The following is a 26,826-nucleotide window of genomic DNA, read 5'->3' on the forward strand; positions in this document are numbered from 1 at the left end:
TTAAACACACCCAGGGGTGGGGACTCAGCCCCCTCCCTGGGCAGCCTGTGCCACAGCCCCACAACTCTGCCAGGGAAGAACTTTTCCCTCCCATCTGAGCTGACCCTGCCCTGGGGCAGCTTGAGCCCATTGCCCCTTGTCCCATCTCCTGTCCCCTGGCTGAAGAGACCATCGCCCACCTCTCTGCACCCTCCTGTCAGGTCAGTGTAGGTGGGGATAAGGTCTCCCCCCTCAGCCTTCTCTTCCCTAGACTGAACACCCCCAGCTCCCTCAGCAGCTTTGCTCTCCAGATCCTTCCCCAGCCTGGTTGCCCTTCCCAGCCCATCACAGCCATGTGTGGCTCAGGGGGCTGCCAGCTCCGACTGCTGCTCACCCAGAAGCATCTCAGCTCCCTGGTAGGAGCACACTGACCTTTCTCACCTCACCTCTTTCCACTTACAGACCAGCCAGTGGTGCCAGAGCAATTGCAGGGTGCTCTTCCCACATACCAGCGTGGTGTCTTTTCACTTGCCCCCTCCAAACCCAAGCCACAGCAGCAAGGACATGGGAGCAGAGAGGCACTTGATAGCATGATGCTGATCTACCCAACATGCCTTTATTCTGGGAGGACAATCCTTCACCTCCTCACAGGATGGACAAGTCTGGATACTTCTTTTGTTTGCTTTTGGTTTACATTTAAAACCAGCATTTTGTGGGTGTCTGCACTCAAAGACAGCCAGTGACTCCTTACGAAATCCGCCGAGCGCTCAGTGCGTCACACCTGTACAATAGCGAAAGACTAACAGTTAAAAAATACTCTGGAGCCAGGAAATATACAATACATTCAATAAAAAAAAATAGAGATATAAAATACTCGCTTTAAGGCTGTGTACAGTTTAACTGAAGATAATCTGAGGGCATTAAATTGCTCAGCAACGAAAGAAATGTGGGAAGAAAATTCCTTAACGTAGTGGTGAGGAAAAGGCAGCAACAAACATCCTGAAAGGTTTTGTTGGTGCTTCTAGAAAGTATTTTTTAGTAAAATGTAATCCAGACAGACTGAGAGTCCGAAGCGTGGGGCTGGTGCTGCTAAGTCCAGGGTGAGCTGCTGCCTTGCTGCTCACTGTGGTCCCTGGGTTGATCGCCGTTCCTCTAGCATCCGGCACACCCACATGGACACGACTTCTGCGTTCCCATCGTTGTACTGCACGATGAACGGGTGGCCCTGGAAAGCAGGACAGATGGAGTTAGCCAAGATAAACACAATTCTTCCCATCAAAACCCCAAAAGGGTTTGTTTTTGTGAAAAATGATGGAAAAAAATACACTGGAACGTCCTGGGGTCAGAACTGTAAAGCGCAATAAAACGGTGATTCACACCAGGGAACTTCCTCTTGGATCCATGTGATCCACACACGCGGTTTGCAGGGAGCAGGGAGGGCTGGGGGAACCCAGACACGAAGCAGGGGAACAGAGGGTGTGAGGCTCTGCCTGTGCCACACAAGGAACCCAACAGCCATGGCACAGGTTTGTGCAGCTTCGCAAGAACTTGGGGGATGAAAACACCCACTCCTTGAAAACACCATGTTTTGGACCATCTCCTCTCCAGGACATCCTGCCAGGACACTCAACTTCTAAACACTGTTTTGGTAGAAAGATGTTCTGGCAAAACCACTCATGTAGCAGTCTGCTTGGCAGGGTCTGTGAGCTGTTACTGTTGAAGTTTTGCTCTCCAAGAGCCCCCTCACACCCCCCTTCCACATGTATTTCCCTTCCTCAAAGGGAAAGCACAAGGGCAGTCCTATATTCATGTCCTTGACTCGTATCAGTGGAAGCTTTATGCCTTACCCTGTATATGGGCATCCCAAAATGGACAGTTCTACAAATTACCCAGGAAAGAACCAATATCCCTGCAAGCTTTGGGCTCCTTTTGTTACTTGATCATGGAGCTCAGTGCCTGCAGATGCAGCAGGACCAGGCTCCACAGCACTCGCAGCATCCCTAAGGAGAGAGGTTTGTTCACGGACATACCTGTGAGTACGTATCACAGGGATGAAAATATCATCTAAGTACAACAAAAACAGGTCTTCTTGAGAAACTGCTGTGGGAAATAAGTGTCTTTCAAAGAGGCTTAACTGTACAATATTCTGGGCCCTGAATTCTGTGGCTACTGCAGGCACTGGAACACTGTCTTAGACACCTTGGAAAATCAGAACAGCATCTCAGGATGAAACAGAAATATGGACTGCAATTTCAGCAGCCAGCTTAGGCAGCTCATGTCTCAATCTGGCCACATTCCTAGAGATGGGAACATGCCATCTTCAGATGAATCTCAAATGAAGTATAAAAATCCACAGGAAACCGAGTACCGCAATTACATAAATGACTGGAAGAAAGCAATCGCCAGGAGAAACCATCACAGATGATGAAAACCCCTACTCCAAATCACTCAAAAGGCAGCTCAGTTTTTGCAACACTAAACTTCATGGCTCTTGCAAACAATGCCTGAAAGTAATCAGAGTAAATCTGCCGGGGAGCCTTTGGGGAGGGTGACGTATGTGGGAATTACCGGCCTGCGCAGCCGTGGCGGCGAATAACGGCGATCGGCACACGGAGGGTCTGACGTGGGACACGGGATGCCTGGTGCTCCACTGGGTGAGGATGGCACCAAGAGGAGCCATGAAGCTGCACCGGGCTAAATAGAGCACAATAAATCCTGACGGCATCGGCTCCAAGCAGTAAAACACTCTGCAGGCCAGGGCCAGCGAACACTGGAGCCACAGGAATAAAATGTGCCATCTACCCCAAGAATTATGGAGAAAGCACAGGATGTTGTTGCTTCAACTCTTTGGGATGGCTGGAAATCACAGAATCCCAGACTGGTCTGGGTTGGAAGGGATCCCAAGGGTCACAGAGCTCCAACCCCCCTGCCACAGGAAGGATCACCAACCTCCAGGCCTGGAGCTACACAAGGTTGCCCAGGGCCCCATCCAACCTGGCCTTGAACACCCCCAGGGATGGGACACCCACCTCCTCTCTGGGCAGCCCGTTCCAGCCCCTCACCACTCTCTCTGTAAATCTCAGGTCAAACTTTTTAGGGAGAAGTATGAGGTGTGGAGAGTTCTCCTTCAGGTCTTACTGGGACCAGCCCAGTCGCTTTCCCAGTTAAGATGACATTGGAAGGGCAGAAGGAACATTCTGGCAGAGCAGCTTAGTCGAGCGAGAGGTCCCCCACGAGAACACGACACACATGAAGAGCTACAAACATCCCAAGCATGTTATTTCCTCACTGGCTTGAGGTGCCCTGAAAGCTGCCTAAAAGCCCCAGAATCGTGCGATTACAGGTTTCCAAAGCAAAGACAACTCACAGAACTTGCTTTTCCCTTCTTGGATCTGTCAGTGCTTCCCACCAGGCTCAAGCTGCAAGCCCTTAATTTTATCTCCAGCCCTTTGAAACTGTGGGCAGCTGCTCCCTGCCACTGCGATCGACCTTTCTGAGTTTGGTCTCTGTAACTGCTACAGGAATAGATGTTCTCCCCCAATATTCAATTCTTTTTTTGAAGCAAACCGCTTCCTTCCAGCCACTCTTAGCTGTAGACAGCAACTTTAAACCTGCCAGAGGGCTCTGAATTTCCCACCCAGGCAGACCTGGGTGCATTCACACCCAGCTCCTGCTTGGAAAATGGTCCTCCAAGGAAGAATGACATATCTAGAGGTACCAGAGTCCGTCTGAGCTTTGAGGATGGCAGCAGACAGTTCAATGCTTCCAAGAGAAGATGGATGATCTTCAAATGATGCATTTAAGTACACAGATGCTTGCGGCACTGAGCATATGCACAATGTCTTTCTCCTTCCAACACCTGGCTACTGGAAATCTTTAGCTTTGGTCTGGAATGTCTAACATCAGGAACAACACTAGAGAAAGACTGCACCCTTTTTTTTTTTTTAATCTCCTACTCCCAACATCCCATCTATGTTTGGGTTTCACCATTTTACTAAAAATCAAGCTGAAATACTCCTGGGTTTACTTTACTTACCTACGCAAAGAATTCAGGAGAGGGATTGGGAACCCAGAGGAAGGAGTTTATCCCCAAGGTGCCACACACCTTCCAGTGTGACCTTCACAAAGCTGCTTAATGTCCCTCAGCCACATGCCTAAACAGGGAATAACTGATTCTGCTCTTCCACGAGAGTGCTGTGAGACCCAGTGCAAGCGTGTTTTGCCCCACACGTATGTATTTCTGGGGCAAAAGGTGCAAGAGTAAGGTAAATGCTTACTATAAACAGGACAGACAGCCTCAAAGTAGGTGTTTCACCTTTTAAACAAAACCATGATCAAGGACACTAGTAAGAACTACCAAAAAAACACAAGACAAGGAAGAGCAGATGCACTGGGGCAATTAAAAGCCAGCTATTAAAGCCAGTCCGCTTCTCCCATGAATCTCCTTTACAGTGGAGACTCCCCGCAGAGGAAGGCATCTCACACCCAGTGTATCTCTGCATTTAAGCTACTCACAACATGCAAAGGGAAACAAAAACGTCAGCCAGCCTTGCTGGCCACCCTGTTTGCTTTGTTCTGTGAGGTTATTCCACTGAAGCCTGGGGTTTTACACACTTTTCTCTCTCAGAATAAGTTTAACTTGAAACTACTGTTTAGACTCTCTTGGGGTTTAGACTATATTGCTTGAGAGAGGATTTTTCTCAGGCTGAAGAGATGTTTTTACCAGAAGCTGATTTTCAGAATCTGGTGGTTGGGTTTGTTTGGGTTTTTTTTTTTCTTGCTTTGTTTGGTTTGGTTTTGTTTGTTTCTTTTTTTAACAGGGAAAGCAGAGATTTCCACCAAAGTTAGGAGTACAGTGAGTGTCAGTCTGACCTGTCTTTGCAAATCCTGGTGGACAGACAGTGGCATGTTCAGGTCAGGCACACAGGGCAAGGAGGCCACAAGCAGCACACGGATGTGCACAATGTCCCTGGGAGGCTTGTACATGATGGAGATGCCCAAACCACTTTGCTGCTTGTAACACCTGACCTCGCTGGAGCACACCTCACTCTGCAGCATCTTGCCTGCTGCAGTCACGCCTGTGACTGCAATGAAAACACATCAAAGAGCAATAGGGACTGTGGACAGTGCATGTGTCCATCAGACTTGCCCTTGGCCTGCTTACAGCAACGTTGGAAATGAAAATGCCATGATGTGAGAGGGACTTGTGGTTGGCTTAACATCCAGAAATCTCTCTAGGAAAGATTTCCTCCAAAGTCTCCAACCACTGTGGCTGCACCAGCAGCAAATTCCTCTGTGCTTAGCAACTTCTTCACAAACTCATCCTGACAGGTTCTCTGCGTTTTGCCACTATTCAGCACCTAGACCCCACTTCCCCTCTGCAGGCACCCAGGGTACTGGAACCATTAATACCCCTCAGAAAGCGGTGTCTTCAACTGGAGAGGTCTTTGGAAGGGAGAGTGGAGAGAAGGGGCAGGAAGATTAGACAGGGAAGGAAAGGGGAAAATCAGAACTGCTAAAGGAGAACTGCAGCTGCACTCTCCAGCCCTAGTGCTGGATGGGGCCAGGATACACCATCACCTCAAGATAAAAAGTACCCCACGAGCTACAACAGCTTGGACACTATTAGTAAATTCCGGTCACCGAGCGTCTCAGGCACCAGTAAAAATCCCATCCCTGACTTGGACAGTGAGCAATATATTCTCATCCAAACACAAGCAACCTGCTGTACTTAAATATTCCCAAGTGGATTTCTTTTGCTTTGCAAGGTACCACTGAAGAAAGTTAAACACCTGGAAACTTGACATGCATTTTCTGCTGCCATGGCTGGTTTCTAACTGAGACAGCACTCAGCTTGGTGTGCTCTCTGTTGCAGCAGCCATCCACCCTTTTGGGGATGTGGGGAAGCCAGCCTCCAACAAGGTGTGTGCCCCCCCCTCCTCCAGCCCTGCACTCAGACACCCTGGGCAGCTGCAGAGTCAGGGTGCTGAGCTGTACCTGGCTCTCGCTCCAACTGCACACTAATGTCAGCAGAGAGCACTCTCTGACACTGACACCGATGTCCACCATGAACTGGCAGATAAGGGAGGGATACAAAACCTTCCTTAGTAAAATCACCGTAAGGGAGACTGTTCACACACTACCAGCCAGCGCCTGAGTCTCAGTAAGGCTCACTGCAACACTGACAAGCATCATCACAGAGGGAAGCATGACACCACGGAAAGAGATGCTCAGGGGAGGCGCCTGAAGGTATGACAGCACATCCCCATGACGGAGCTGACCCCATCCCTGCACATTCCATATCTGCATGCGTAACAAAGCAGCACCCACCTCCTCACCAACACTTAAACACCCAGCCTTAAAAGTATGTGGGAGTCAGGATACCCAGCAGAAAACAGGTTGAAAAGCCACCACCAAACTGCTTCCCAAAACTGGCCAGGTACTGGTCTGCCTTACCCTGGCCACGGAGCCGGCTCGGTAGGATGCCTGGCTGCACAGAGATCTCTGCAGCTGAGGAGAGGCGGCTGCTGGTGAGAGCACAGCAGCTTGGAGCCGAAAAGGTCAGGCAGGACGGTGCCGGGGACAGCCCCAGAGTGAGTGTCAGCCAGCCTAATTTTGTGTGTCAACTCTGAAAATTAGATAAACAATGACAAACCAGGCTTTTTAAATGAACTTGTCTCATCTCGTTCCCTTGATAAAGGGTACATTTCTCAAGTTGCAGTGTCCCACCAGACAGGTTAACTCTTTCCAAGGGGAGAGCCTCGCAGAGGGTGATGTAAATGATTTAAATATCTGACATGAAATTAAAAGGGCAGTGCCCCCCTGAACACACAGCCCTGGTAATTTGAACTCATTGCTCACAAACCATCAATCATTTAGCCCGGTCAATTAAATTGCCATTATTCAAGGGTAAAAGTTCCGTAATTTTACCTATCCTTAAAATTCAGCAATTTGCTTGCATGGCCTTCTCCTCTTTCCTGAGAAATCTTTGTTTCTGATAACAACCCACCTGGAGCTTATTGCAACAGACTTTACATCCCATCCCTGGCAGGGCTGCAGACCCACGGGCCTTTTCCAGCACCAGACACCCACATGCAGCTCTGCTCCGGATCTGTTTGTCCACAGGAGCGAGGGTGAACTGTTCAGGGGAGATGAAAGTCCCCCTGGGATGCAGCCTTGTGTGGCACCCACAGCCCCAAATCCAGGCTACATTTAGCCTAATGCATATGTAAGAGTTTACATTGCCTCTCATGCACAAACCCAGAGAAGATCAAAGCTTCAGGACAGTCAAGCCCATAAATAGGCTCCTCTCCTCTGCCACTGACTGTAAAATGCTTGTGTTTGGATAGCACCAAAAAGGTTTAGGCCAACACTGAGGCTCCTCAATGCTGCCAAAGGACAGGCAGACAATAAGTAACATCCCTTAAGCAACACTTCTGTGATTTCAGAGGACTTTGCAGGCAAAGACAAGGGAGTGCTTATTGTTGGACTGGTTTAAAGGGTCCACAAAACAGATAGCTACCAACCTCAGCCAGGATGGTGACAAAGTATCTTCCCAGTACCAGACAGTCACTGATTTCCCTGCAAATCTGTAAAAATGAGAGTGTGGTGTTTCCTGGGGCAGAGGACGTGAAGGGGACAGGGAGGACACAGACAAGAACCTTAATCCCCAACAGTGCTCAACAGACACTGCCCTTTTTGTGACAGTGCATCCAGGTCTAACCCACAACATCAGATCCTTGTAAGGTTTTTCACCGGCGCAGCGGGAGGTTAGTTGGGGAGGGCAGCACAGTGGGTGCTTGCTCACCGCATTGCCCTGGTAGGATGTGAGCCAGCATGGGGGACACGAAGGGTATGGGGAGGAAACCTGGGAATCCCATCCCGGATCCCCTTGCTCTAAGGGGTGGCTGTGGCCTAAGCAGCAGATTGCACAGGGAGATGGGCAGTGCTGTGGCGTTCCTGCCCTCGCTGCAGCCGGGCTGGTGGAGCGCTGCTGCTGCTCCAACGCCACAGGCAGGAGAACTGGTGGAGCTGGCACAGGCTACGGCCACTGGCACAAACACTCAGGGGCTGCCTGTTGACACCCTGAAAGTCCATCTTCCCTGCAGCCAAGAGTGAGATGCAAAGACAGATGTTAATGGAAAGCCCAGAGTAGAAAGGAGACACACCATTAGAGGAACCAAGGTCTTATGTTAACGAGTACACAACGCCCAAACATAACCACACCACCTAGCAAATTAGAAAGGGCAGTAAAAGACCTCATGCTTACACAAGGTATGTTAGGAAATCAGTAGCATTGCTGTTGGTTGCAACAATGCCATCCTTTCAATGCTGTCTTTTCCAGGAATCCTCCCAGACTGCGCAGTTAAAGGACTGTGCTCTGCTTCTTACAAAGAAGCACAGACAAATTATGCATTTAATTTAAAAACTTGAATTCAGCATAACAAAAACCATAATAAAAAGATCCCAACTGTTGCAGACGCAGACTATCAAGACGATGGCAGTGCCCTCAGACAGCATTTCAAATACAGTTTATTAGCGTGTGATATGAAAAGGGTATTTTTATTGCATGATATAATGCAATGGGACCTTGGGCGCTCTGCAGAAGGACCTTGCACTCAGAAGTGTAATGAACCCATAGTCCAAAAAACATTATACTGTACATTAACCTATCATTAATGGCACATTAGGGCTAGGGGCATTGCACGCTTGCTGGTCAGGGCTCCATCAGGACAGTATGGAGGAAACTACAGTCTTCACAGGCTTAAAACAAATAGAGAAAATAAATATTACTGATGGCTACAGGCTGCTTTAAGGGAAGCTCACTTGCTGCTTAACATGCAATTCTGATGCCATTTTTTAAAGGAAGGGAGGAAGACAATGCAGCAGGTTACCAGGCAATATTAGAAATGCACGTCACTGCTTTGGAGCATCGAATGTCCCCGTGGTGCATCTGATGCATCAACACAGAGCTTTTCCTGCATGAAACACAGCACTTCTGAGCACCAGGGCACCCTTTAAGGATAAAACGAAAACTGGAAACCTGCTCCCCTTCCCTGCCACTCCTCAGTCCCCCATGACACCTGTAAGGCTTCCCTGGCAGTAGGTGTTGCGACTCGGAAGAGCATCCTGTGACCCAGCTCTGCACAGCCCCACGGCTGCTCGCGGGACACCTGGGACCCGTCTGTTTGCATCTGCACCCATTGCAGCCCACCCCAGCATGACTGAGCCATGCAGATGAACTCCAGCCCGTGCCTGCAGTAGCTCATCCCCAGCTGGCTGAAGCAGCACAAGCCCTGCAATTTTGGAAAATAAGAGCTGTAAAACAACGCAGCACAGTCGTCATCCCAGATAGTTCTTCGATAGCTACAGAGGCACCTATGCTGTTTACAGCTTGTGCACTTAACTGAGGGCACATACTTGAGAGGAAATCCTTGCCCATTCCCATGTTTAATGGGAACACAGGTCAGGCCTCCAACAGCACAAATACAAACCTTGGCTCTAGAGCTGGACTGTGTTCCCAGGAAAGCTGGAGATGTGAAGTGCTTGACTAACCAAAACTACTCTGGCCTGACCCTGTGTCCCCCTCTAGTGACCTCAGCACACATACAGATTTCATCATGCTACCACTGCCTCCAGTAGTGGAGGATTTTACATCTAGAGCTCCTGCCTCCAAGGACAAGCCAAACTAAATGCTGTTCTAATTATCTGTGCTAGCTATCCACAAGGCCGATTTCTGCTCCCACAGCCAGGAATAGCAGCAAGGAATCCTCAGGCCAATACTCTACTGCTGACTCCCAAAACATTGTTAATTCACAGGCACAGAAGGTGTCAGAGCCCTCCTCGGGGGCTGCTGCATGCAGCAGGCTTCCCTCCATCGCTCACTGCTAAGGCCTGAGTGGGGTAAAAAACCCGAAGGCTTCAGACACCCGCACTGATCCACGGAGACACAGAATATGTCTGTGGGTGAAAACAGCCTGCAAGACACTATTAAGTGTGACCTGTCTGTTGGAGCTCTTGTTTTATTTTTGCAATTTTAGGGTGTGTTTTGGCCATGGGAAGTAAACCTTTAAAGAAAAGGGTGAGCTCGAAGCAGCATTGACCGGGAGGCTTAGCATGTCTGTCTGGAAAGCACGCCCCAGGGTCCCAAAGCTCCAGCAAGGTCAGCCCTTGCTTTGAGAGACAAAGTCCTCTAGAAGTGAAGCCTCCCTGTCTCTTTCATGCAGTGATGGGACTGCTATGTCAAAGCACAGCAAGTTTAGTCATGAAGTACCAGCTTTTCCCATGTACTTGCATGGCTGTCTTGGATCTGGGACCATGTGTTTCCTGGCCCAGTTGTCTCCCCCAGTTCCCAGTGTCAGAATAGTGACTCTTCGTGGCAAGAACTGCCTCTCACTGTGCTCAGAAAGGAATTCTGCATCCCTGGGAGCCTGTTCTTGGCTGGCTGCTAGAGTGCAATCTCCCATAGCAGGGGCCAAAGACGCGCAGCGCTTTAGGTCTGCAGGAACCTGCAAAGCTGCAGGTGGCACAGGGTCTCTACAAGACAAAAGCATACCAGAAGATAGTGTTTTCACAGAATTTCTCACCCCTGATGACATCACCTGTAGCTTCTGCCAGCTCAGAGTGCAGAAATGAGACTGGTTTGTCTAGAGAACGGTGGGGGTAGCAAAGAGGACCAGTATGCCACAGCAATTGGTGGCATCTTCTGGGTGGAGATGAAGCAGGGACAAGAACACATCCATAAGCAAAATAGAGTATCATTGGTCCCCTTGAAGTTTCTGCTCTCTTTCCTCATCCCTCAGTCTGCACAGCTCGCAGCAGAGCCCCAGCCTGCTAAACAGTTCCACACAGAGTGTGGGGAAGCGGTGAGTTTTGTTTGTTGCACGGCCTCCCTAACATACACTGTAATTAAAATGTTGATTACTAAACAGTTTAAATATATGACAGACAATGCAGTTAAAGCCTACAGTTAGGTCAATATGTGATTTAGATTTGCCATTTAAAAACTCTCATTTAAATTTTGCATACATTAATCACTACCATACTTCAATGTTCTGATATCCACCTGACTACACTATTAAAATAAAACTTGCTGCCCCAGGGAAATCCTACTTATTCTTAATTGTTTCGAGGCTTTGATGGGCTTTTAATCTAAGATTAATTTATGCAATTTTAAATAACTCTTCTTATGATTAATAAGCTTGAAAATTAAAAGGAGTCTAAAGCAATTATAATGAGCATTTGGTCATAACCTCATTAGGAGAAGGAGTGAAGGATACAGCTCTGGAATTCTTACAAGACTACAATTTAAGGTTACTTTCAGAGGAGTCAAACATAGTTCTTGAAATTGCAAAGGCAGATTAGCCTAGGTCAGTGTTAGAACTATGGCTATCCAGATTAGCACACTAATGATTTTATCCCTCTGATGATATTTTAGATAGCGAGAAGATAAAATAAAATGTATCAAGCAAAGATAAATGGATAACACTGCTAAGTGGTCAAGGCTTGGAGCTATATTTCTTATCTTTCCCTTCTTTATTTTTTGAGAAGGATTCCCTTTTTGTGTGTGTGTGTGTGTGTCAGTTATTTATCTATTTGTAGATTAACTTTTACCAATCCACTTCTACTTTTTATATGATAAAATTATTTGAAAGTGATTTCTGGCTGATTTAGTAACTTGTTGAGGTACCAAAATTCCTCTGCAATTTATGGAATTTGTCTTTCCAGAACAGCAATCCCCAAGCGTAATGGATGGACCAGGAGGAAGAACATCTTACCTGAAAACCTTAACCTGAAGAGGAACTGTCCACATATACATCATGCTCGAATTTCCATTTTTAAACAGCAGTACAGATCCTTCCATTATGATTAAAATGCGTTTTGCAGTTTTTTCCTGAAGCTTTGGACATTGGCTATGGCCAAAAGATGTGCTGGTGGTCCTAAAAACAGTGCTCAGAGACCTTTTATGCACTTGGTTGATGTGTCCAGGCTGGGGATCATCTGACTCAGGGTCAAGAGGGATTTTTTATTATTTTTTTTTCCAGGTCAGATTAGCAGGAGCCAGCTCCTTTGACTTCTCTAGCATGGACCTGACTTCAAACAACTAGAGCTGGTCCTATTGTAAGACCCCAGGCTGCATGCGGGTTCATATGCGGATGGGTCTGATTTTTGCTGTTCTCTTTCTGTGGCATATACTAGTCTTAAATTTACTGCAGAGCATCGGTTTTGGCTGTGGCACAGAGGAGTCTATTTGCCCATCTGCAGATCATTCTTTCCACAGCAGTTTTGCTTTTGATATTTGCTGTTGAACCAATAACTGTACTTGGCATGCTTTGTGGTCCTCAGCTAACAAAATGAGCTAACTTCCAGCAAAGGTATTTTTTTTTGTGTGTGATGACTCTTAAAAAACACTAAGGCAACCGAAATAGAATTGGAGCATGCTTTTGCAAGTGCTGCTGAGGTTAAGAAGAGCTGTAGAAGTGGAATAGAGAGAGTGGCCCAAGGCTGATAAGAGTATGTCAACATTAGCAAGCTGTCGACAACAGAAACAGATCCGCAGAGTGAAACGGTTGGTGCAGTGTTTCGGGGATGGAAGAGGTTTTACTTCTGACCAGCCCCAGTCTGGTCTGCAGACACAACGTCCATTAGTAGCTGGAGCTCATTAGGTGTGTGCCTGGAGCACATCTTCTGGTTTGGTTTCATTTGACATCGATTCAATTCATGAGCTTCAAAGACCTGTCTGTGATCGGAATGTAGAGCGGAAGCTCTGGAAGAGCAAGAAATTCACCCCAAAAAGGCATGCCTGACCTGAACTCTGATGTTAATGCAGATCCACCTGCAGAAGTGTCTTCAGCCTATGCCTCACCATGAGCACAGGATTGGTCTTATTGACACCAGAGCTAGTTGGACTTGAAAAGCTGATACAGTAATTCCTTCACACCCAGACTATGAGGGTAGGGAGGCCCTGGTACAGGTTGTCCAGAGAAACTGGGGCTGCCCCTGGATCCCTGGCAGGGTTCAAGGCCAGGCTGGATGGGGCTCTGGGCACCCTGGGCTAGTGGAGGGTGTCCCTGCCCATGGTAGGGGGTGGCACTGGGGAGGGTCTGAGGGCCCTTCCCACCTAAACCAATCTGGGGTTCTGCGATGATTTTAAGTGTTCCCCTGGACTGGGAAAGAAGGGTGGAAAAAACAGTTGTTTTCTCCAAGTTTTAAGAAACTGGTCTCTACTGACCAGGAAGAAAGAAGAAACAACAACCAAGCCTGACTAAGCTGGAGTAAACAGAAACAATCACCCAAGTGTGTTTCACCCAGACCTTGGAGTAAAGAATGCTGTGTGCATACATAAGTGTGCACACATACACATTCTAAAAACAACAACAAAACCCTGAAACAAAACCCCAGAAAATTATCTGGCTGGAAGCAAAAAGTGAGAAAGAAACAGTCTGTACTTCACTAGCGTTTCCACAACGAAGTTTCTGCAAATGAACAACAATGAAGTTTCTGCAAATGCACAAGTTGTTTTTAAAAGTACTCCATATGATCATATGGTATTACATGCCTACACACCGTCTGCATCTAGTGCAAAATAACATCCCCATGTTTGCCAGGTTTAGTAAAAAGACTAAATAAAGCAAGTTACTAAATGATCAAACATGAACACACTGTCAAACCACTCCATCTCAGGAGCAGAAAAAGCACAGGTACGAAACAACATCCAAAGAAACGTGTGGAGCATTGCTGAAAACACGGAGAAGAGCACAAAATACATCACCACTAGTTGGCTTGTAAAAAAACCAACCCACCACAACCCAAACAGAATTCCTTTGAATCTCTGACAAGGTCACCGAACAAATGACCGAGGCCACGAAAACCATTTCCATTCTCAGACTTGTATTTTAATGCCCCCGTTCCCTACCGGGAGCCTCTCCCCAGTGGAAACCCCCGTCTCTCTCCAGCCGTGCAGGCAGATGCCGGCGAAGCCATCCCGATTTACACCAGCCGAGCGTTTACCCCAGCATCTCCCATTAAATCCGAACAGGCAGATGCACATTTATGGGACAATGAACTTTTCCACGGCTGCGGCTTGTCGTGCTTTGCTATTACGGCCTTAATAAACCTGCACATTCCCGTGCTGCGGCAGCTGCCTTGGGTGGGAGCGCGAGCTGCCGGCTCTGGAGGAGAGGCCGCAGCTTAAAAAAAAAAAAGGAATAAAAAAAAAGTTTAATTTAAAAATTAGAAACTGGAGCAGGCTGTGAGCACAGAGGTTGATTGAAACAAAATTTAAATTCCTGTCAAGCCCATTTAAACACAGGGGCCCTTCATAGACAATTAGCTGCTCCCTGTGAATGCTGAATAAACTCGGGCCTGGTCACTGTTAGCAGAGAGCAGGCCTACTGTGAGGAGCTGGAAAAAAATTAACTAAAATCAGGCTGTATGAAATATTTAGCCTCCCAGTTTATCACAGGGGTTTGGAAGTGTAAACAAGACAAAAATCGATTCCTCGGTGCCCTTCAATCAATCCCCCAAAATGGTTAGGGCATCTGTTTCTGCTAAATTTTGTTTACTCTGGCAGATTTGCCTTAATTGCAGTTGTTTATCTCCCATTGTCCCCGGGGCCCTAATCTCCCGATTACTAATACTTAACACTCATTTCACATCTAAAGCTACTTCTAATCCTCAACAGGTTTCCGGGGCTCTTAAAATTATTGAAACGGAGGAGACGGGAGATGCAACCTCTTTGTGAAAGGCACATTTTCCTATCTACTACCAGCTGGGTCCAATCATCACCAGGGATGGCTGCAACAAAGGTGCTAAAAGGCTCTTTCACAGGCACTGCTGCTCCTCTGGGGATTCAGGGATGAAAAAAAGAGCTTTGATGGAAAAAAACCCAACAAAAAACCCCACCACAAAACACCTCCCCCTTGCCCCCCCCCAACAAGAGGGCTCTAACAGTCCAGCCAAATAAAGTTACTGTCATAATCAAACGCTGTCAATCACAATGAAAATCCAATTAAAAAATCTTTCAGTGCGGCCCTCTTAAGTAGAAAAATGTCTCCTATTTATATGCGGGTTTTTTTGTCAACCGCACAAATTAGAAAGTAGTATTAATTGATTTTTTACTACTCTAGGCCCTGATCCTCCAAGCTGAATTTCTGCGGATGTAAGAATCAACCGGCACAAATCTGATTAAGGGATTTGAGGCATAATGCACACAGGTCACTAAGAAGGCATATCTGTATCTCCTGCTTTATACTCCGCTTATTCATAGGCAATTATTACTCTTATTTAATACCGCAGGAGCATCTTGAGGTGCTAATCAGAATACAGACCCACGAGTAGGTGGTACTGCACAAATGCCAGCAATTGTAATCCACGCAGAGTGTGTGAATCCATTTTAAATTCCAGGTTTATTATACAAATAAATATTGTACGCAGATTTCAACAGTTGCCCGTCAGAGCAAATTCCTTGATGAATTTGGAAAGAATGGGAAGGCCAACATTCTGGGAATTAAAGATACATCTCTCATTTCAAAACCGTTAACAGTTTTGGGGTTTTTGTTTTGCTTTTTTTTTTTAATTGCTTGCTTTTCATTAAATTTGTAGGGAAGACAGCTGACATAAAAATATCAACAAGGCAAATGCACAACTTCTCAGCGTATCATGATTGAAACACTTGCGATTCTGCTACCAAAATGAGATGTAAATATTTGTCTCTGTGTCTGGAGAACTACAAAACAACCAGAAGTGCCAAGTGAAACATTTGCTCAAATTAAACTGCGAAGCCCGGGAGACTCAAGTAACCTAAAATATTAACTGTATCACTCTAAGATGTTGCTGATGTGTTTTTGTCCAATTTCCTTAGATTTTCAATACTTCTTCAAGCCATCTCAAGCTATTTCTTTTCCATTTCAGTGGGAAGTGCTGGTGTATTGTGCAGCTTTAGGGCACGTTAAAAAGAGAAAGTCAGATGTTCCCATTTTCTGTACAAAGTCAGCGGCCATACAAGCAATGGGACTGCAGAAGGCAGTGAAGGAATATAACACCTTGAAACTCTAACACATGCAAGTTAACCTTGTCACAATCTTCATCAGCTGTAATTGCTGGATTTAGTGACACTGATGTAATGTATTTCTCCATTTCAACAGCTGATTTCTCAATGACAAAGAAGAGTAAATCATACCCCTAAGGGCAGAGATGGCTTTTTAATTTTTTAAAATTATTTTTTAAATGCAGGTGTAAAGAGATGTAAAGAGAGAGGAAGAAAGATCCATAACCCACCTTTTCCTATTTCAGCTGAGTGCAGAATAAATTGAGCAATGCAGACACCTGAGGGATTGCATATATTTTTTCCTCCAACTCCTGAGCTATCCTGACCAAGAAAGAAGATGAACACAAGAAAATCCTGAGTGCTAGTATAAAATCCTAGTTATCAATGAAGTCAATGTAAATTTTGACATCTCATCCAATGTATCTGTGATTTGATCCAGGACTCCATGTTCACTGTATGTCTGAATTGATAGACTGAAGATCCAGCTTAATATTTACCATATTTCCAACAGCTAAAATACTTGGATCTGTATTGTTTTCCTTGGGAAACCAGGAGAAAGCTCTTTCCTTCCTATTTGGCACATGTTTCAGTGTCTATCAGAATTTCTGCTTATCATGGTGTGAAGAACTGGGATCACCATGATAGAGGACAGTCTAAATGTTTGCAAACAAAGCCATCCACCACAGGCTCAAGCACAGACAATTATATCCTGGACAAATAATCGCTGGTAAGAGATCCTGAACTGGCTTAGGGAAAAAAAACCTGCAGTACTTGTAAGCCAAGAAGGGAAAACTCTTGGCTCACTGTGATCCAGTGATGCATAAACTTCTAGATAGATGCAGACAGAAAAAAAAAAATAATATCTGCAAAGCTGTTTTTAAAAGGATTTACAGGTTGTGTTCTGAAAAGCAAAGTGCAGACAGCCCTCTGGTCTTTCTCAGAAGTTAACACCACCAAAAAGTGGTACAGCCATCTCTGCTCCTCACAGCACCACTGCTACAAGGCAAAAACCAAATTAGCTGCTGGGGAAATCCCTCTGTACTGACAAACATAATTGGTGGTATTTCCTTGGTTTGATTCTGAAGGTTTATATGAAAATCCAGGTAGGATTATGCTGATCCTCCATTTGTTTGTTTTAACTAGAAAAGTATTTCCTGAAAGCTACAAACAGTGGTTTAACACAACAGGCTGCAAACAAGTTTGGCTCTACCTGGTAAGAAGCGCCACTGCCCAGACACCCTAGGATATACCTACTTAAATACAGCTGCTTAAAAACTTCTCATTTTTAATTTCCTATACTTGTTGGATATGGGGGAACAGCCAGCCAGAATTAATTTTTGAGAGTCTGTAATACCTTGACACATATCAATTTAAATATACAAACCATCTATCTGAAAAAATGCCCATCATAGCTATTGAGATCAGGATACCTGGTCTAAAAACCATTCCTGAAATGGAGACAGGGATTGATGGATGTGTGGGAATGGGAAATGGCAAAATTGTATTAGGCATTAAAAAAAATACCTAGTACATAAAATAAAAAATTAAAATAAAACACAGCCTCTCCCGCCCCCCATGTTTTTCAGCAGGTCAGTGGTTTTGACACAGGATGGCATACAATTTATCATACAAACTTCTAAACCACCAAAATAAAAACCATTGGTAATTTAAATTTACAAAACCAAGAAAAAGCTAGAAGCTTAAAATTCAGAGACTGGAGGAAAAATGAGAAAATCACTGCAAAAGTAATTAAGTGCAGAAGCCAACTATATCCTTGGCCAAAAGGAGTGCCTCTCCCTGCCCAACACCTGCCTTGAGAAATCCAAGCAGCATCCTAAAGCCTGTACTCTTCTGCATCCATGGGAAAGCATAAAGGATCACCCGCTCCGTGCTCGGCGCCTGGGATTTCAAATACAATTTCTTTAAGTAAATCGCTTTCGTTTAAATAGCCGTCTGTAGCACGGTAGAGTTCAATGCTCTGCTAACAACAAAAAAACTCAACAAGAGACTTCAATAATTCTGCTGGCTTTCTGAAAAGCGCACACAACGATCTGCAAAATAAAAGGCCAAGCTTCCAGCTAAAGGAGAGATTTTAAACAATTACCAAAGCAGGATAGTGATATCATAAAGGCAATTTCTGCGCTAGCTTGTTTTCTGAAACTCTCTTTGCCTCTGAACAGCTAGAACAGATAATAACTATTAGTAAATCAAACTCCTGCAATATCCAGCTGTGTCTCACACATTTACATACAGATAGAATGGGTATATGTTTTTAATATGTATGCGATACGTACTTTTACCACAGCTGAAGTGCATGCTACAAAGGAGGAGGAGAATGGGAATGGAATCAGCATGAGATAATAAAGTGGCCTAGATAAAGTATTAGCCAGCGATTGATCTCAAACAGGGGATGTTGCTTCTCTCTGACCTGATTACTTACTATGCATAGATTCCATTAAATAGAGCTTAGAATGGAAAGCTTCTGAAAAATACCGTAAATACAGTCAGATCTACAGCTTCCTGAGCCAAAGCAGCCCGGGGATGCCTACCCACATGCACGGCACGAGCGGGAGTTCAAACCTTACCACCACATCACACTTGCTAAATATCCACGGATGTCTGCATTTCCCTGGGAGCCAGGCTTGTGATGCCTGAAAACTCTGCATTTTTGATGAAAATAGGAAGTTCACAGGGGGAAAATAAAAATTAAAAAAAATCTTTATACAGAAGAATTGCTGAGATTTTCCTTTTCTATTTGGAAGGGGAGGGAAGAGAGACAGAGGGATACGCTAGGATGTTGTGCAGAATTCCCTGGTGCTCAGACAGGAGCAGGTTCAATTTAATTGACTGTACGCCTTTATCTTCTTAAGAGGAAACAAACTGGTGACAAAAGCACAAGGTTCAGAAAAACCACTGGTGAATGATAAAGACTGTTCCTTTTCCAGGATGGAGAATTTTCTCATCGCTTGGTGAAATTACTTCTTTTCACTCCTGTGGAAAAAGTTGGTTAATTGGAAATACTTTGAAAGAATTAAATTGCTGATTTATGTTCACATGGAGAAACTGATGTCAGACCCAGTGTTGTGGATGGGGTATGGGGAAGAGAGGGCACAGTGATGAAATGTGAATACAGGAACCCGATTTATGCCAGCTGTTGGGGAAATTTGATGTTCGCTTGCATACGAGTATCTATGGTACTGGAAAGCCTGACTTTATGCAGGAATTTCATACAGCCTTGGCTTTGGCCTTATTTTCTGACAAAATGCACATAGTGACTTCTATAAAAAAGGGCTTCCTAACATGATAGACGGGGTAAATCCATCCCTGATGTAACCCCGTGACTCCACTGGAGTTGCCAATCTGGCACTCCAGGTATTGTTAGTTGGCTCTTAAAATGCATTTAACAATTCACTGATTATCAGGAGAGTAGAAAAAGATTGATGTGCTGCTCCCTTCATTTTGCTTTCAGTCTTTAATTATACTAAATTGGTTACAAAATAGTGACTTCCAGTACGGTTAATGTCCATAGGGGAGAAAGCCTGCACTCCGCTAACGATGATTACAGGTTACACCTTTCATCCTTGCTAGTGCATTTCTTCTAAATAAATAAATAAAAGAACCCCCAACCAAACTGCAGTGAAGGAAGGGAAGTCATGCTCTCATTTACATCATCCATAAGATGACCCTGACAAGTCCAGGACTTCACTGATAGCATCTCCACTGCTCTACCCGCTATTTAACACGGAGGTGTCCATCAGAATGACAACAGAGGTTTTGGAAGGGGTGATGTGGAACTGGGAGGGCTACTGCAATTCTAGAACCCAGAGGATACTGAACAGCTTTTGTTCTGGCCCGGTCTTCCAACAAAGTCTGGTAATTTATACACACTGATGTGTATGCACATGCAGATACGCAGTGTGTATATGGAGATACTCTGTGTGTGTGCATATACAGGCACTGAGTTTTATAAATAAAGTGATAAATAAAGTGCTCCTTGACAAGACCAGGTAGGTGCAAGAAGGGAAAGGGCTTTACTGACGATCAGTTCCTGAGCTAACGACGAGTCTGCTGCAGGAAAGTGCAGAGTGCTCCGAGCCCATCAGGCTGGAGGAGGGAATTTAGGGCAGCTTATGGACTGGGTCACTTCTTTATTTCAGCAGCAGCCTACTCCGTGCTTTAGCACTTGTTCTTGCAAGTTCATTTATAATTGAATAGAAAGTAGTGTGTGGGGGGGAGGGAAATGTATTAAACAAAAGATTTTGTTTAAAAAGTAGGAAGCCTGTTTTTTTTCCTTTCCTGAGCTGCTATGATTTGAAAATTATTTTACAAAATACCTCCCTAAAAGGAGACTAGCACACTCCAGGGCATGTAGTTGTAAAGATAAATCTGTGCACTTCCCTGGTACTGCAGGCACTCACCCTTTGGCCTCATTTTTATGACTCTACACCCTGGAGTGGTGTTATTGCTTACAAACATACATATATACTTATGGGGGTATGTGCGATCTGCAGATGTTTTATTTATAAGTGGCAGGCCTATTGCATCACTGAAACATGCATTTACAAACAGATATAGGTTTTATGAAACCCTATTCCGTTGTTTTAATAGCTAAGCCATCCAGCCATAGCATAATAGTGCACAAGGTAAATGTGTCTACATCTCTAGAACCTGTTCCAAGTTTTCTCAGATGTGACTAACTGCAAGAATTTCCCAACCATCAAAAGTTAATAAAAAAGACAAAATAAGGCAGTGCAAGCCTTTTCGTACGAGGCACACACGAGCTCTGATAAACTTTAAGGCCTCATTTTACCAAGGTATTTAAGCAGGTGCCTAACTTCAGATGTAGTTCTACTGGAGTTAATATCCTTAAAATTACATTCACAGTTAAATACTTCACTAACCAGGATCTAAATAGTGACTAGGTTGGGTTGTAAGCTATCTACCCCAGGGCATCTTCAGAGACTAGCCTTTAACTAGAGGATAGCTGCAATACACACACTTCTTTACTCCCCTCCCAGTTCCTAGTGTGCAAGGAAGAAATGAAACAGCTAAAAGAAGTCCTTATCTTGTTAAAGTTATTCCTAGGTAATTAATGCACAGAAAATAAATTATGGTGATCTTATATAAACCTTGAAGTTCCAGGAAACAGAATATAAAGAAGAGTAATGAAACATTTGAAAATCAAAGATACTCAGTGCGAGTCAGAGGTGGAGACAACTCTTATCTACAATGTAAGTTATTGTAGTTATTGTAAATATTCGTAGTAATTGTTCAATTCTATTTTTCTAGCTGCTTAAAACCAGTCAAAACAGCACTCTGCTCATAGTGCACAAGGGACCAGTTTGAGGGCAGGTACCTGGTTATTGCCTTACCGAAAATAGACAGCTGCAAGCGAAAGAAGTGGTTCTACGCTCAGACTCCAACACTGAGAGCCCTTCTATGGACAGACCAAAGCTAAGCATCAGCTCATCCTCCTGCAGACAATCTAATGCCATTTTACAGGAACACAAGTGAAATGCTCTCACATTTCATCAAAAACACAGTATTTTGACCATCTCCTCTGTCTTCAATCTTCAGCTTTTGAATAGTTAAGAGTGGCAAATGATGACAATGAGTGACCTACACTAAACTAATCCCTGGACATACAAACTGAAAAAAACCCCAACCTTTGTATTATGCATCAAAATGGTTTTGATGGAAACTTGATACTGGCTGTGAAAGTTCTGTATGAACTCCCCAAACCATAAGTGAACCTTCGGCTGTGATGAAGGTAACGGCCAAATACCCATCGACTTCAGTGGAATCGTAAGTCCTCCTCCGGTCTGCGTGCTCTTGCCACACAAGCCAGAAACAGTTTTAGATTTACATTTGTACAGACTGAAAAAATACAAGTAATAATAATACTAAAGAGAATACACTTCTATATACATGAATATAAAGTATTCAGAGATAAATACATACCGAGGGGCTCTGAAGGTTCACTTACCATTAAATCTTCAGGTGCTGGCCTCTCCTTTGGTTGCTTTTTCATGCTGTGTCACAAAACAGAACAGTCTTACATAAACAACTTAAACTGCTGATTTATTCTACTTGCTTAAATACTGAAGATACCCTCTTTCAACAGAGAGTGAAGAAGTTCAGTGTATTTCTTAACTTCTACCATGTGCTGCTGGCAGACGGGGCTCCAAACAGCGACCAAAATGTTCATGGGTTTCTTTCCTTCCCCTCCCTTATGGGATGTAGTGGTTTACATTGTTTGTAAATACAGAGATGACTGAAAACCAGTCTGCTCAGAAGGCACAGTGAGTTGATTCTCATTTTGCTAGGGATTATTACATAGCTCGGCACAAAGCGCTCTACAAACAGGTGGGAAATGTAACTCTAACACTGAACAGCTTCAGGAGAACACACAGTACCCCGGGGTTTCTACCTTAATTTTTTCACATTTATTTCCATTACACTGCAGGGTGATAGTTCATTACGCAGCATTAACCTGTTTATAAGATCATGTTTCTCATCCAAATAGTCCTAGTTTTCCGTGCAACAGGTGCAATTAGCTATTGAAGGCTGCGCTTAGCTGCGTGAAGGAACACAATAACGTGGCACAGAGGTGACCATCAGGAGCTGCCTACTGACTAATTGGATTACATCCAAACAGCCAGCGTTTACGGCGTAACTGGCATAAAGTCATAAAGTCTGATACGCCGTTCGCTTGACATCTCTAAAACTTATTAGGAATCAATTGCTGAAGTAGTACAGAGTTTGTTTCTTAGTTGTTTTTTTGAATCAGTAAAGCCTCCCACTAAAAAATACAGCCAACACAACACTCTGTATAAAATACAGGATGCTCTGTGCTGTAAATCGGAGGTATTAACAATACAATTCACCTTCCTTTATAAATAACGACGAGCACCTCGACTAACACAAGCATTAGCAAGCAATGCAAGCTGTAGGGTTGGTAGCGGTTCTAATCTGACAGTCCAAAGTAGCTGCGTCCCTGGGGAAAACAAGGCTATTAGCCACCATCAGTTATGCTTCAGTTTGACATCTGTGAAAATTTTAACACAGGTTATCCCTCCCTCTGCCTGAATGAGAATTTATTTTTTTTTTAAACAGTCTGTCATCCCTTTTTGGGGTTTGGTTTTTTTTTTGGCAAGGATGAAAAGCGCAGACCTCCCTGCACATCAGCTAGTTGGGTTGCAGAACCCTCCGAACAGCGTTGCTCTTTGTAAGCTGAAACTATTGAAAACGGAGGCCTATGTTACACAAACTTTAATTATTTAGTTCCCTTAATTAACCGATAATCAGACTGCTTTTCTCCTCTGTATTATTTGTTACATACCATGCCAGTCCTGAGAGGCACTTTTCCCCTACGCTACGTATTCAAAATTCAATTTTATTGAGACGACTTTTGCAGCGGTGGCCCTGACGTACAGTAGAGACCCCAAAAGTGCAGCGGAGCCCAACGTGAGCGGGGCTGAGGGCTTCCAGCTCCTTGTTTTGGCCGAGGATGCATCCCCGGAGCAGGATTCCCTCTCGGCCACGCGGCTGCAGCCCGCAGCAGCACACGCTGAGATGGCTCCGTCTGATTTCGCAGGGCTGAGCATCCAGCCCTGGAAGTGCATGTTCACAGGAGGGATGCTTCTCCGTCAGACACGTTGGATTGTTGTACAAATTTCAAGCTTGTTTCTTCTACCATACAGAAATTTGTGTTCTGGGTTTTTCTTTTGGGGTTTTTTTGTTGGGGTTTTTTTGTGGGGAGAGAGGAATGAGAGAACTAAAAAAAGAGATTTTCCCTCTACTTTGTTGCTTTAGGATAGCTTATCCTCAAGGTTTTTATTCTTCAGTCACTCAAGAAATGTATTTTTCATTCTGTGAATTCCTCCTCTCCCTGATTCTCCCTTCATTTAAAAGGTTTTCAATGAACTATACATTTTGAAAGGAAAGAAAATATACCCAGTGGTGTGTTTTAAAAATCCAACTCTCGGTAAAAATTACTTACTGAAAAGCCAATGAATTAATCAAAGCCGCTTGTCCTTCTAAATACCAAGGCAATTTTATAAGCATTATTTTAGAAAGCCCTGAATAATGGTATTATACATCCAGGTCTTCGTGGCCTCTTTAGCCCCTAGATAAATTTTTAGGAGTCGTGGCTCACAAGACTGCACCCACATTCAGGGCGGGTTTATTGAAACAGGAAAAAACCCCTTGTAAGTACTTTTACGACCCTTTGTGTAAATAACGTTTACATAATTTAAACAGTTTGCTTAGCTTTGCTGCCCCATCTGCCCAAGGCCCCCAAGTCCCTCTTCTCTCAGAAAGGATGCAAGGAAAGCCATAAGGTCTCGCCGAGCTGCAGAGTTAATGGCATGTATCATTTACATTGAGGGCATGGCATGTTTGCAAACTGAGCTTACCATTGAGTGATGAAGTGTACAAATGGCTCAGAGAACTCCCCGGCTGGAAGGACGGGCGATTCCTGGGATTGGATTGAAACAAGAAGCAGAGTCAGAAAGGAGAGAAGATAATATATATATATTTTTTTTAAAAGAAGGAGAGTAATGTAACAGCGACAACGAGGATGAAAAAAAAGGGAAAATAACAAAGAAAAAAGCAGCAACAAAGCCCCCTTTTCACACAGAGAATTTGAGGGAAGAAAGGTACAAATTCTTCTGAGAATGTGTTATAAAACACTGAATTTCAACTAATGAGTATTACACAATGGGTAAAAACATGTGGAAAGACACTGAGGGGAGGTGAAAAAAGGACAATGATAGCCACAGGGTAAAAAGGAAGGTAGGGAAAGTGTAAATGAGAAATTAATGATTATTTAAGTAACACACAAATGGTCTTGTAATTAACAAAGAGCTGTGAAATTATTCTTGTGTTGACCTTTGTTTCTTTCACTGCATTTGCTATTTATTTACACTCATGTTTATTTACACTTATTCATTTCAGAGGCTGTCCTCATGTGCTGTCTGTTCTAGATTTAAAAGGCAAAAAGAATTTTTAAGAGGAAAAAAAAAATGCAAGATTTACCAGTCCAGCCTTAGAAAATAACTGCCCGGTATTTACAAAAGGTGGGGGGAAAAGAAATAAATTAAGAGCACAAGGGATAAAAAAAAATAAAATACAAAGAGGGAACAAACATCATCACCATTTGCAAAGACGGGCTTTACGAATTTAGGAGTTTTTCCAAGAATGACAGAGAGCTCCACTGTGTTTATAGTGTAACAGCTCAGGATGTAATGAAATTACACTGCAGAGTACTTTAACAGTGTCATCTCATTAGACCTACAGTTGGAACAAGAGAGCCACATAAAACAGGCAGCTGCAAATGACTCCATTCTCATCTATTCTCATTTGCTATTAAAAATACCTTTCGGCGGCTTTTTTCCTCCCTGACATCCCTACACAAAGTACCCTGCAAAGTATGATACATGCACCTATTTAAATTAACAAAGGAATGACTTATTTTAATCTCACTGTGCTTTGGAGTGCTTTGGCCATTTGGATGAGCAATATATCATTACATACAACCTTCCAGCGCTGCAGGCAAGAAACTCGGAGCGTGCAGCATTTGGTGGGAGCCAAACAATTTCTCTAGCACACAACTGTGTCAAATGCATGCATGTATTCATTATTGAGAATGCGAGGAAATAGCTTTGATGTAGTGGAAAAAAGAAGATGATAAAAGCACCTCTGCAATGTGTGTGCCATTACCAATGGTGGCAGATAGACACAACTGCAGAGCCTCCTATGTGATTAGTAAATATACATATAATTGCTGTGGCCAATTATCAGAAAAATGAGATCGGTAATTACAAGACAGAAAATTAACTAGAACTCTTATTAAGGCTTTGTTTCCAATTCAAACAATTGGAAACTGCTGGAAAATACAATTAAATCAAAAGTAACTGAAGAGTAAAAGGAGAAGCCAAAATTGCTTTACAATTTTCAAAGACTTCTATTAAATACAAGGAGTGTTTGATACGACGTGCCCAACTTCTCTTTGAACTTAGACCGGGTGAGGGAGAGGGTATTGTTTCTAACCATATAAATGACATCAATATGAGGAAGGTTTCCACAGGAGAGCAGGAAGAACACAAGGAAATAAGCAGCGCAATTAAACTTTCTCCACTTCAAAGAACTGTGCCTGAAAAATTATTCATATTAATACAGAAAATGCACAGCAAAATGTCAGGTTTGCTTCTCCAGCACGGAGCCTGGCAGGGTTTGGTTCCCCCCATCATCACCTCTTGTCCAGCAAAGCCTTCCTGGGCTCACAGCTGAGGTGGAAATGCTGCTTTCCCCAGGTTGGACCTACTCAAACCAGACCATGGAGGAAATACACAGATCATTTTGAAAACTACTATCTGAGCTGGTTCCCCAGGGCCTTCCTCTGCCCAGCCAGCTACACCTGATTCTTATTTTAAGTAAAAAACACCCTCTGATGGGGCTGCCAGCTCAGATCATAGAGTCTCCTGAGTTGGAAGGGACCCTCAAGGATCATCAAGTCCAAGGATCAGCCCAGTTGGGGATCAGGACAGGGGTATGGCACTTCACACTGACATGGGAGGTGATAATTTCTGCAATCAGCAGATGACAAACCCATCATGGAGTGAAACTTCATTACAGAAGAGGAGGAGCAGCTGATATACTGCTCTGAAGCCACCAGCATCTCACTGTCCCAAGTCAGGGGTTGCACAGACAAGGGAAGAAGTTGCTCCGGTGTCAGCATTAACACCTTGACCACGCAGCCCGGAGCTGCAGCACAGCCAGGAGACAAGGTGCTCCTG

At 44.3% G+C, this 26,826-nt stretch overlaps 1 protein-coding gene across 2 annotated transcripts in view; it reads right to left on the reverse strand.

The window, feature by feature from the left end:
* Positions 1 to 216: 216 nt before the first annotated feature.
* Positions 217 to 26,826, reverse strand: part of MAP2K5 (mitogen-activated protein kinase kinase 5) — a gene marked incomplete at its 5' end in the record, with an annotated part of 134,963 nt that continues 108,353 nt past the window's right edge. For both annotated transcript variants that reach the window (XM_084267824.1, XM_084267823.1), the window contains 3 exons: positions 217 to 1,204; positions 22,014 to 22,059; positions 24,445 to 24,506. In XM_084267824.1, the coding sequence (XP_084123950.1) occupies positions 1,100 to 1,204; positions 22,014 to 22,059; positions 24,445 to 24,506 (213 nt within the window). In that variant the 3' untranslated portion in view covers positions 217 to 1,099. The remainder of the gene's footprint in view (positions 1,205 to 22,013; positions 22,060 to 24,444; positions 24,507 to 26,826) is intronic.

This window comes from Gallinula chloropus (assembly GCF_964237585.1).
Source record: "Gallinula chloropus genome assembly, chromosome: 9".
NCBI lineage: Eukaryota > Metazoa > Chordata > Aves > Gruiformes > Rallidae > Gallinula > Gallinula chloropus.